Source organism: Vanacampus margaritifer, chromosome 8 (genome assembly GCF_051991255.1).
Source record: "Vanacampus margaritifer isolate UIUO_Vmar chromosome 8, RoL_Vmar_1.0, whole genome shotgun sequence".
In the NCBI taxonomy this organism is placed as follows: Eukaryota; Metazoa; Chordata; class Actinopteri; order Syngnathiformes; family Syngnathidae; genus Vanacampus; species Vanacampus margaritifer.
The window spans coordinates 15247836-15260922 of NC_135439.1; the positions used below are offsets into that span (position 1 = coordinate 15247836).

A 13087-nucleotide genomic window follows, 5' to 3' on the forward strand; every position below is an offset into this window, starting at 1 on the left:
TTTTAACTAAATTGTATGAATTATTATGAAATTATAGTTTTAATTACTAAAACATGCAGCCACAATCCTATTAACATTGTTTTCCACTTTTATGTTAACAAGAGGATGAAAACTTAAATATAAATAAATAAATATTTTATTATACATTTAGAAAATATATAAAATTTGGGATTAATCATGAGTTAACTATTAAAGTCATGCGATTAATTACAATTGAACATTTTAATCGCCTGACACCCCTCAACAAGTCATAACTGGAGCAACCTAAAAAAAAATATTATATGGACAATTGTTGTTTGTTTCACTTTAATTATGGAACAATGATGTTGAAAGAAAATATCCTCACAAAGCAGTCCAAATCTGGTCACCTTAACTCAAGTACCGTCCATCCTGAAAGTGATCCATGCGCTTCACTTTTCCACATTTGTTATTTGATTATGTTTATGCCACTGGCTCTTTAGGCAGGTGAACCCATTCCTCTTTCTCAAGTCAAGGACATTCACAGAGTTGTCCTGAAGACACCATTGCAACAGTCTGAGGTCAGGAGCGCTCTGGAGCACGTCATCATTTTCGAACAGGGCACGACATGTTTGCATTAAGTACATTCATATGACTTTTTGTTTCAAGCGTAGATAGACACCCGGAATGACAATCTGCTCCAGAGCGCTCTTGACCTCTGGGGAAAAAATGAAATGAAAAAAAATTTTTTTTTTTGAATAAGGCTAACATGAAACTATGTCGACTTTGACTGTAGGCGATCCAGGGGTTGCCACGGCAATGACCGAAAATGCCATTCTCAGGTTAGCTTATCACATATTATTGCAGTTCAAACAAAGTCCATGTTTTGTTAACATATTTATTCTGTCCAGGGAACATTGTATTTGTCATTAAATATTTACTTACATTATATACACTGAAACATATTGTACATGGCTTGGTCACATGCAAATTTTCAAACATTAAAAAAAAAAAAAAAAAAACTGTACACACTTATACACTCATTTAAGAATGAGAAGTCTGTGCAATAAGAGGCACCAATGACCTTTGACCCTGCATTCATGTCGCATCAAGTATTGATTTCACAGACATTGCAACGTGTACATTACAAGACAAGTGTGACAAGAGAGCTGGTGGCTAGCAGCGAACAAGTACAGTAAGCAGCCCTCTTGATTGTGCGCGAGTGCGATCCCGTCCCATCAGCAGCCGGAAGCCCTGATGATGAAAAGACTTCTCAGCCGTTAATGATCGAGTGAGCTGAGACATCCGCAGACGTGAACCAGGATCCCAATTTGTAGGACGGTGTTTCTGCTACACATTACGTTGTGATTGTGTAAGGCCTGTCGGCTGAGGCACAAGGCTGAATGAAGTCAAGCAACCGACTGGGCATCCATTTCTTGACAGTCACACGATGGGCGGGAAGTGCTAATCGCAGGCTAGCGAAACGCTTGACTGGCCGCTTGATGCAGACACGGGACGATATTGTAGAAAGGCTCCGCGTAATCAATTCAAATTTAATGGCAACTCTTCCAAGTTTTTGGTACTTATTGACATTTGCATATATTGGTTTTACAGAGCCTGATATTAGCTATTCAAAAGATATTGAGCTTTGGTACAAAGTTCGATTATTTTTAAATTTTCAATCATTTGGCTGGATAGTGCCTCCAGCTGGCTAGAGGCTCAATTTTACATTAACTTATTCACTGCCAGCCCAGATCAAATCAATCTTTGACGTCTATAGCCGTCAATGGCAGTTGAGGAGTTAATCTCTTAAGAGTATTTTTACTGCTACTATGCTAACATCGTTTTAATCTTAATAAAATAAAAACAATAAAAGGTGCCAGTGGAAGACTGGACTTGTATTAAGAAAGGTCTGCATGCTGCTCTCTCAACATTTACAATACAGGCCTGTAAAAGGCTGACAAGTGTCTTTCTATGCCTGCAATAAAAAAAAAAACATCTGCTAAGCCTACTGAAGATTGAAAAGGGCGTGTTCTTTGCAGGAAGAGTTCAGTTTCGTATTTAGAAGACACCATCACTGCTCAGCCTAAGACTACGTTTCATACAGTACATATCTGGACTATTCACAGTAGTGCTTACTATCTAAAACGCATTTTAAGTCCTAATTTTCAGTGTATGAAGGAGTATTAGGGCCACTCATGAAACGGAAAACAGAATCATTAGAAAAATAAAGTAGTACAACAAAATGGTCTGAAAAGAATAAATGTAAGACTGTTATGAGAGAAAGGTTGAAATCATATGTGATAACATTGGCATGTTATATTATAATGACTAAAAAGGCATACAGTGTTTGGGCCAGCCCACCCAAAAAAATAAATAAATAAATAAAATCGCCCATTTTATATGCATTGGAGGGAGGGGGTTAAAAAACTCAGATAAACATTCATTAGATGTTTTCCAAGAAAAATTGTCTGGGGGGAAAATAAAAAGTAACAACAAAAAAATGAAATATATATTTAAAAAAAAAATGAAATATAAAAATCTTGATTTTTTATTTTTTTTAAACCACAAATATGTAAAATGACGGGTGCCAAAAAACACTAAGTGGGCACCCACTGTATTTTAAAGCAAAATTTATAATCTTACTAGACTTAAGCTTTAATTAATTATTTTTTAAGGTTACGTGGATAAAGTCACTGAGTCGTAATATCACTACAATAAGACAATGTGCAAATTCTGAAGAAATTGCGCGTGAAGGCTGTGAGGCTGAATGAAAAACAAGAATTATCTGCAATGATATTCAAATGATGTGAAGTATAAGTGACATGGAATGATATACAATGAGCTGGAAATAGCTGAGCATGTTGAAGTGGAAGTGGTTTCAATTAATCAAGAAATGTTCAAGTAGTCGGCAGGTAAAGACTGAAAAGTTGAAAGTTAGAACGGTTTGAATCGGTGAATAAAGGTAGAAATTGTAGTGGAAAAGGCCGAAAGGGGTGTTAAGAATCAAGTAGGGTATGACGTAAGGTTTGAAGAATCAAGTAGGGAATGGACTAATAATCATCCCGTAAGTGAAATAAAAGAGTTAAATGATTTGAATATCACTTTGAAATGATGTAAATGTGTAATGTTGAATGAATGGGTAAAATTAGGGTACAAAATCGAGAATTGTGGGTAAGGCATGAATATTTGGAGTAAGAAAAATGGAAGCAAGAATGGCATGAGTATTTGGAATATGTTAAAATTGGAATGACGATAATTGGATGAATTATGTGAAAGTAGATAGATGCCAAAAAATGGGAGGAATTTAAAAAAGGAATAACATAGGCATGTTAATAAAGGAATTCGAATTTATAATTTTTCAGGCTGAGGAATCAACAAATATGTGGGCATTACTTCAAATTACAATTTTGAGATCTTCAACAGCCTTAATTTTTAGTTTTGTTTTGGCAAATGACTTTTTTGCCTTAGAATTCCACAACGTCATCCTTGAGGCCTTAATACTCCTTCGAAGCAGTGACTACGAAAAGGCTTTCTGAGAAAGTGAAGCCAGTTCGTTAACATGAAAGTCATGGCATGGCTATTTACACAGCATCAAGCGCTACACTTGGATTAACCTTTCTTAAGAACTATTGACAACTTTGAAGATAACGATGGCCAGATGAGAAGAAGATTATCATGATGCGAAGGAATAGGAATAATTTCCAGATCTGTGAAATTGCAATAGAGTCTGAACTTTTGTGTGAAACCGATGCAGGTGTGAAGCACTGAGGCTCATTCTAAATGGTCTGAACTGTCATTTCCAAAGATGTGCAATCATTCAGTCAGTATCATGAATATGTTTAAGCAGGGGGCCACTCACAGTGAGATCCTTTCCTCACCAGGTGGGGACATGAAAAAATGGCAACTGGGTTTGTTTGGCTAATTGGCACAGACTAAAATACAGTAAAGGGTCCACTCAGTGCCTGAAATAAAATAAAGCGTTTCGCCCACTCCAGCGTCTCAAGCAAAATCCTATACAAACACATTTTTTCCTCCAATTTACACACTTGGGCACATTATGAAAAGGTTTTTACAACAAAGTAAGAATATATACAGAAAATCGTTTTGATAAAATAAAAACAAATAGTATGAATAGGGTGATAAACGAATAGTACCCTTTTTCACAAACAAGGCATTTGAAAAACGTGACCTAAAAATCACATCAAGTGATGAGTTCAATACAAACGAAAATGATCCTTCAACCTGTACCTGAGTTGCTCATCATAGCAAAAATATAGAAACCAAGAACACCCGGTCTGTCACGTCGGTCCACATATTTGCATTTATAAAAAAAATAAAAATAAAAATAAAGCATTGCTTTTGGAGTGCGTAAGCAGCGTCTGCAGAAATTCAGTGTAACACAAGCACCACCTATTCGACATCCTTGCATTATTTTAAAGGACAAGTCTCATATACAGGGCACAGGAGGTTGCCTTGCAACATTTGAACATACATGCAAGAAAAGTCCATCATACCGATCAGGCAAAACTAAACAAAAAAACAAAAAAATCCAGTGGACATTATGTCTGCAAACTGCACCCGTTTGCTGTCTTCCCGTCGTTTTAAGTGAGCAGCAGATGGATGGAAGGAGATTTCAACATCTCTCTCAATTGTGACCTGCTTTCCAGCAGAAAGTCTCTTCCGCAGAGCAGCTGGGAGAAATGTGAGAGCAAGAATTAAATTGGCTTCACGCAGACTTGGGCTAGCCGGGAAAAGGGGAGAAGGCTTCAGTGTGAGGACCACCAGGATTCATACGCGCAGGAGGGAAGCTCAATTACGTGGACAAACTGATTTCAAGCTCTGCTAGCGTAGGTGGAGATATGCCCGCCTTTAGTCTCTTGGCTTTTCAACTTCACATATTGTATTACTCATGCTACATGTAAACAAGCTATCAGGCAAATTTGGATTTGGAGTGGATAGTGTTACGTGATCCTGCATTTGATTTTACACATGCAGTGAGTGAAGTAAGCTAAATTGGTCATTCTCACCATGATACCAGCATCAACTACAGTGAAACCTTGAATGGTAATTGGCAATAAATCAAACCAAAATATTTATTACCACACAAAGTAGAATGCAGCTAAGGAATAGTTCTGGATGCGGGTTTTGCTTTTGGCTTTTTGTTGTCTTATTTTAGTGGCACTTTCGTATGAAATCACACCAAGCAAAAGGAAAACAATTCCGAATTCAATTCAGCAACAATGAAAAGATTAGTGGCTCCTATTTTGCTTATTCTTTAGCTCTCTTTTTTTTTAACACTCCTATACAGTAAAGGGGGCTTAGTAAGTCAGTCTATAAGGCTTTTGGAAACAGAGGTTTGTCGTAAGAAGCTAAATTTACCTGGCTTTATCCATCTCAGAGGGCGGCCATTTTGCCACTTGCAACGACCAATCACGGCTCACCTATTTTCTGAAGCTGAGCCGTGATTGGTTGTAAGCTGAGCGCACTGTGATGTCATTTTCAGTAGACAGCAAGTGAGAAAATGGCCGCCCCGCTGAGATGGAGAAAAACAGGTGCATTTTGCTACTTAACTTATATTCCACATATGCAATATTAATCCGAATATTAGGGTTGTATACAACATATTATAATAAAGAAAATTTAGATGTTGACTTCCCCTACAAAGCATACAATTGAGTGTAAATTGAGTTTTTGGACAGGGTTCATAGTTACAATAAAAGAATATTAAAAAAATGAATGCATGATATAATTAGACTCACATTGAATAGAAGGAAGACTCCATCTATAAGGTATGGCATACTTTGTTTGTTTTAGGCACCTTCATCATTCAAGTGTTTTAAACTATGATGAATATTTCACATTTGCGGTTCCACTGTAGTTGACTTCTGAGTCCATTGAGAAGCAAGCCCAGATCATCTCAGTCCGAAATATGTGTTGTTTACATGCTGTAACGTTATGATCCATATGCGTTAGTTTAATTGGCATGATTGGACCCAAGCCAATTACTAGATATTCTCTTCTGAGGAAGATTGTTGGGGAGGTTCGGTTCCACATGTCGGGCCCACGTACTGTACGGGGTGCGACCGTCTTTCCTTTAATGAAAGCACTGTAGTCTGCAGGGGGGTGTTTGGTATTTCTGCTATCGTCAGGACTTTTTTTTGCACAAGATAATGAAGTCGAGCGAGCTCCTCCAGGGGCAGTATCACCTCGCTTGTGCTACTGGATGTGTGCTTTCCTGTTTGCAAGGTCAGCAGAGACGAGCTGAGCCAACAGAGGACGCATTTACAGACATAAAGCGCCAGACAAGTCCAGCACCGGATTTTTGTGCAAAGAGACCCATAAATGTGTTCTCGCCCACGCGGAAAGCGCAGTCCAAAACAAATGAGGTAGGGAAAATTAACATTAAACAACACTTGTTGATCACCACATAAACTCAAAACTGGGGCAAAAAATGGAGATGTCGAGTTGAGTAACAGCGAGATAAAAAATGATGATGATAAGGAATGATGATTGTCCACTAACTGAAATCCTTTTTGGAGGAAGTGAAGGTGTTTACACAAATGTTCCATAAGTATTCTGCTTTTCATCGCCCTAAAAAACACAGGAAACAGCAGGGCACTCATCATGTTGTTCTGATGGGCGAAATGGTGCCGCCAGATGCGTCTGCGAGATGCATTTGCCGTGTCCGAGTGGCGTCACAACAAATGGCACTTTCAAATTTCAATTGGGGGGGATAAAAACGGAAAGGAACAATTGTTTATTATGCCTTTCAGGGCAATGTTCCATTTTTCACAGTGACAAATCGAAGTGGGATTGCCTTGGTGGTGGACGGGAGGTCACAGATCACAAGTGAAGCCACACGAAAAAAGTGGTCAAGCGTCGTCCGTCACACGTGGTGTCACCTCTTCCTCCACACCTTTGATAGCCAGATCTTCACCGTCTTGTCACTGCAGACAGGCACAGTGGGGGAGGGGGGGATTTTCAGAAAAGGGAGGGTGAGCAAAGGGAAGTCAGGAAAACACAAGAAGAGAAATAGCATCAGTGAGGTCTCTATAGACACCTCCGCTTGTTGCACTTTTCCAAAGCTACTTTCAAACTGATGACTCAAAGTTGCTCGCGTGCCAATGTCAACGTTTTCAATTCTCTTTGTGAATTACCACCCACTTCATCAAATACACGTGAGCTTAATAGGCTGTGTTCACAATTGCCAAGTTTGCTTTTGTTCAAATAAACTGGTGTGAATGCGATCATCTGAACTCGGGGGTGCATCAAAAAGCAGTTTGACACAGCACAAACATGTTTTAAAATAAAACAGCTTAAAGCAGGGATGGACAACTTAAACATTTTTTCATCAGTGCTACTAGTGGACCAAATAGGACCACATACTTTCTAACCAGATATATGACAAAAACGCTATTTTAAATATGTAAAATATGTGCAAAATACGTTCTCAATTCATTTATAAAAGATCCACTTTTCAACAACGAAGGATTTGAAACAAACAACAAAATAACCCCATACTGTAAATGTTGTTTTTTGTCCGGTGCAAAAGTCTCTCTCGCATAAAAAAATACCATTCAAAGATGGCACAAAACTATGTGAATAGCAAACCAACATCAAGTGCAAGAACAAATTTTTTTTCCCACACAAAAAAATCAAATCACGTAAAATTTTAATATTGAGGTACTATCTTTGCCCTGCGTATCATTTCAAATCTGCAAAAAATTATGAGACCTACTCACATCACATTGTAGGATGGCAACTAAGCTATGTGTGCCATCTAGTGGTAGTAGTACTTCAAACTATACAGTGGAACTTCGCTATTCGCGGGGGATAGCGACAGGGACTAAGTGGCAACGAATGGCAAACAGCATAACTGATGCCCATTTAAATGCATTGGGAGAATTTTTTTTTAAAGAAGTTTTTGGAAACCCATATTCTAATAACCACCACATTCTATTTACAAAATAACAAGCACTGATAAACCTCTGATTATTAATATTCCATGAAAAACATGGATTCCCCCCCTCCACCAAAAAAACAAAACAAAAACAAAGAAAAAATAATATTAAGAAAGTTGGTCCATTGTAGTAGAGAAAATATATTTCCCCACTTTCAACAATTTTTTAAAAAAAATTCCCTCCACCGAGCCACCCCCCCCCCTTTTTTTTTTAATCAAGGGGTTACTCCTTGTGTGGTCGCAGGCTGCATGGCCACCAGTTGCCTATCCTTGGCATAAAATGTAAAGAATGTTTTGTTTTGTTTTCATAGCTGATTCATCTCTTTTTATCCAAGGTTTATCCCACTTGAGCTACTTTGCATTTACACGGAGTTCCTGGAAGCCCCGTTTGTCCAAAATGTAGTGCGGAAAGGAATTTTTGCCAATATTTCCCTCTGTGTTTGAAAGTTTTCTCACGGTCAATCACAGCATCTGTGATTGGCCGTATTGATGAGGGTCAGGGAGGGGCTACTGAATCCCAAAGGCTCAGAAGTTGCACTACGGTGTGTTCTTACTTCTGTTACAGCTTTTAGAGTTGTTTTAAGTGATTATCACTTTTTTTCAACTACTGGTAATAACTCTTGTATTTTATTTTTTTTTTTTTGATCGAGTGCTCCCTCCACACTTAATTATAATTGAAATGTACTTTAAAGCCAAAGTGACTGCAATGTCTGTAGAAGCATGCTGATAATTGGTGGGGAAAGATGGACTGACAATAGCAATTAGTTCAGCGCTGAAAAGACTTCCCTTCCCTTCGCAGTACATTGTTTTAATACATGGATTGCATCATGCGGCAGCATGAACCTCTTGCATAATGGCAGGAGAGCAGAATTAGGTCAACAAAAAGGAAGGTGTTAGGACATGAAAAGGAAAGGAAAAGAAAGTACCAGAGGGAGGAGGGAAGGTGGTAATCATGGGAGGCTGGTTGCTCGGCCCTTGATGGCGAGGACCCGGCGAGGAAGACACGGGGTCAAGCCGGGCACATAGTTCCATAATTTCACCCTGCAATCACTGGGGTCATCCCGGAGGAAGAGTTTGAGACAAACAGGTTGTTGTCCAGGAGGAGTGAAGTGGCAGAAGAGCGGAGGAGGAGAACGAGAATGAGACGGAAAGCAGAAGGGGAGAACGTTAGTCGGGTTGCTTGGGAACAAAAGTGAAAGAATCATCATCTGGTATGACGTCTCTTCTGCAGAAATGGAGACACTTTAAACATTATTAAAGGTTTCTAACCTTTCAACACAACCAGTGTTTTTTTTTTCTCTAGGGGCTGATATTAGTCTTGATTTCCTTTACAGTCATTGAGGCACACGGAGAACACCGATACATCATTCTGTCACATGATGCGTTTTTCATACATCCTCTAACAACCGACAAAACATTTTTTCCTCACTTTTATGAACACCTGTGTGATCACCCCGCATTATTTTGTATTGTGTATGATAAACTACATTCACCATAAAGGAAGTGAAACTTTTGCTACAACAGATCATTTTATCAATGATAATGTTTAAAGCAGCTAGACTCAAGTTTAATGTTTTTAAACTTTTACTATTTCCAAATTGGAAAATTTCTACCCCCCCCCCCCCCCCCCGACCCCTCCCACACAGACACACAAAAAAAGGTTTTGCCATTTTTTAAGCTGACAATAGGACTTACTTTACTAAAATGATCTTCATCTTCCCATTTTATTTAATATTTAAGACACCACCACGCCCGAGGAAAAGACAACCAATCAAGAAACAGTAGCTATGATGGATGAGGGCACACTCACAGCAGGTAGAGCCTTGCCCTGTTCCACTGTTCGAGGTTTGGGCTTGAGGAGCTTTGCTCGAACTATTGCGTAATATCCACCACCCATTAAATATTTTGGCAGTTTTCATTCATTCATCCATTTTATATATCCCTTATCCACTTTAGGGTTACAGATGTGCTGCAGCTGCAGCCTATGTTGGCAGTACCATTCGGTTATTGTATTATTTGTCATGTGAAGTGCATCAGCCATTAAAAAAAAGCCCTTAATGTTTAATTAATGACATTAGACCTTTTAACACTAACATACTGTTGCGTTCATTACAATATTTAAATGTTTTGCGGCTCCAGACAGACTTTTTTTGCTTTGTTTTTAGCCTGAAATGGCTCTTTTTTCAGTAAAGGTTGCTGAGCCGTGTTATGCCATCTTCTATAACTCAGGAAGTAACAGAAATCCTTGTTTCAGTTTTTGTAGCTGTAAAACCTTGGCAGAGGTCTTCATTCTCTCAAATATTATGTTGACAATTATAATAAATCATTGCAAAAATGTGCATTATGAAACCATAAATCATAAATGCATGAAAAATCTAGACTCATTACATTATAATGTGTTGATACATTTAGTTTGACTTGACTGAAATGGCCAATGACAGGAAAAAAATTATTTTCAATTACATTTAATTAGATCATACTTAATCAAATTATTTCTGACTGTGAGGTTTGTTTTTCTGTCCCACAGTGCAGAGTTAAGAGCCCGTTTTGAACATAAGCTTCAGTAACAAACAAACAAAAATGGTTGAGAGTTGATTGCATGCTAAAGTTAGCTCCCGAGTAAGATTCCTGGTAGTACAGTAAGAACTAAACTTACCTGGACGCAGTGAAGATCTGCCTGGAGTTGGTACATATGGCATTAATCGGACTGTCGTGTCCTTTGACTTCTCCTATGGGAGTAAAGTTGTCGACGTTCCACACCTTCAGCATGCCTCCCCGACAGCCGCTGAGCAACAACGGCCTCGCCGGGACGTAAGCCAGGGCGCACACCCAGTCTTTGTGGGCGATGGGGATTTGCTGTTGAGTGAAGGGAGAGAGTTGCTGAGTCAGCAAAAGGCTTCTTAGGTTGATAGTTCATGAACAACATAGAGGCAGGGCATCATTTCTAAGGTGCAATTAATCGGTTATATACCAATCCCATGGATGGATGGATGGATAGATACATACACACACACACACATCAATCAGTGATATGTACATTTAAACATGTATTCGCATTTGCCAACCATTGCAAGTCTTGTGACAAATATACATTTAAAAAAAAAGTTTTCAATCACAGTTTTTAGTGTGTCGTCTTATGTCAGCATGTGAACAGCATGACGATGAAAAATAGAATTTCGAATTGAAATGGGATATGTATTACACTGCAAATTTCAACACAATTGCTTTAAAACATTATTGGACATCTACATTTATATCAAAAAGTTGCAGACAGGTGGAAAAAGTTGGGCAAAAATAAATAAATAAAAAGGGAAGAAGAAGAAAAAAAAAACAACCAACATGGTTACTGGGCAACATATAAGCACAGTTTGAGATCCACAGGGAGTTATTCTTAGCGCAATTCAGTCAAGAAACCACATGAGCTGTCTAGTGTAAGAAAAGATAATCCCAATGACACAAACCTCAAAGTAGCAGGTACAAAAAAATAAAGTCAAAATAGCAGCAGCTCAAAATCTGCGCACTTCCAGATAATATTAATATATTTATTTGTGTTCTATTAAACCACATTGGTGCTCAAGTGGCAAACTTTCCTGTCTCATTGCACTTTCGAAAACTCAACTATAGCTCGCGTATCTTCTGCTTTTCAACCAAGCATTACAATATAACATTGTTTCATTTTTCTATGCAAAGCTTACAAAGACAGTCTTTTTCTCTTGTTCTTCTCATGCGTTCTCTCTGCATTGTCTCACACACTGTCAGGAACAAACTACCACACGCTGACAAAAAAAACTGGCAAATGGCATGAATGTAGATATAATGCCTTTTTTTTAAGTTAAAGTGGTACAGAGAGAACAGGGTGAACCATGCCTGAACCCAAAATGGAACTAGATACAAACATAAAATGCAGGCTTCAAAAAGACATACATTATTATGGAAAATTATCTTTTTAATTGCTTTCATACAAATAGTTGGGTCTGTCCGTCCATTAAGTGTGAATTTAAACAACCAATTAAATCTTTTGTGAACTGCCCATTTCTGAAAATATTTCTGTATGTTTTCCGAGAGGCAATGCTGCATACTGTTTTGTATGATGAATTGAGCAGCATACAGTAGATGCGTCAATGATGCCTAATACAGAAACGGGGAACTTCGCAGCCAAATGATACAAACGATCAAGTTGGAATTCAACCAAAATCTTTGCAAATATACTGCTCATATCACTTACATACACAAATGCTGTCTTGCATGACATCATACAATGTGGGGTTTTTTCCCCCACCACAAAAGGATAACACTGATAAAAGTATAACAGTGATAAATGTTAACAAGTAGAATATTGATCTGTGTCTTGCCTCATAAGCATATCTGTAATGTGTTAAAGAGTTATTTTTATTCATTATTATTCTTTTTTTTTTTTACACTCGTACATTTCTGTTACTTTGAAAACATTGCCTGTATTAACACACACTTTGAGATGTGTACCGTATTATGGGTCTTGAAGTGCACTCTGGAAGTAGAGGGTTTTTTTTTTTTCCCTGTACTCACTGAACACATTATTGGGGTCAGCAGAGGTTTGTCAGTTCGAGATGGGATGTATAGGTCAGAAAAGGGTCAGTGGTTCTCTCTTAGTACATGAATTAAAGAAAATATTAGAGGTGAGGTCGAGCCAAAACCAAGAAAACGTTTATTTCCTGGAACATGAAATGGAAAAAGTTTTTAGATCACAACCCAGTGTGAGGCTTTTGCCACAGATGTGCAATTTTATCAACAAAATGTCTTTAAACAAAATGCTTTCATTTCTAAAATATATTTTTTTTTTTTTATGAATGTTAAAAATTCACTGTCATATATATTTTCATAAATTATTCATTAATTTTTTTATTATTATTTTTTTATTATTATTATTTTACATTATTCTTTAAAAAATATCTTATTTAAAAAAACAGAACACATTATTCCTTCACGCCCTGAACAGAAAAGGAAATAGTTTTAGCAGTTTGATTCGCTTGATTCATTTCTGACCTCTCAGAAACTCACTGAGCCGGCTCAAATTGGGTGTAAAAAGGTGAATTCAGTTTGAAATTTCAGTTTCCTGTAAGTGCTCAACATGGTAATACAAGTGTCAAGAGTTCGGTGAAATTGAAAAAAAAAAAGTGCATTAAAGTA

General features: G+C 37.8%; 1 protein-coding gene across 4 annotated transcripts in view; it reads right to left on the reverse strand.

Annotated features, from left to right (window-relative positions):
* Positions 1–836: 836 nt before the first annotated feature.
* kif21b (kinesin family member 21B) overlaps positions 837–13087 on the reverse strand; it is a 67173-nt gene continuing 54922 nt past the window's right edge. For 2 of the 4 annotated variants that reach the window (XM_077573238.1, XM_077573237.1), the window contains 3 exons: positions 10578–10777; positions 8848–8971; positions 837–6908 (listed from right to left, as the gene is read on the reverse strand). In XM_077573238.1, the coding sequence (XP_077429364.1) occupies positions 8872–8971; positions 10578–10777 (300 nt within the window). In that variant the 3' untranslated portion in view covers positions 837–6908; positions 8848–8871. The remainder of the gene's footprint in view (positions 6909–8847; positions 8972–10577; positions 10778–13087) is intronic. The other 2 variants (XM_077573240.1, XM_077573239.1) reach the window with 1 other exon arrangement.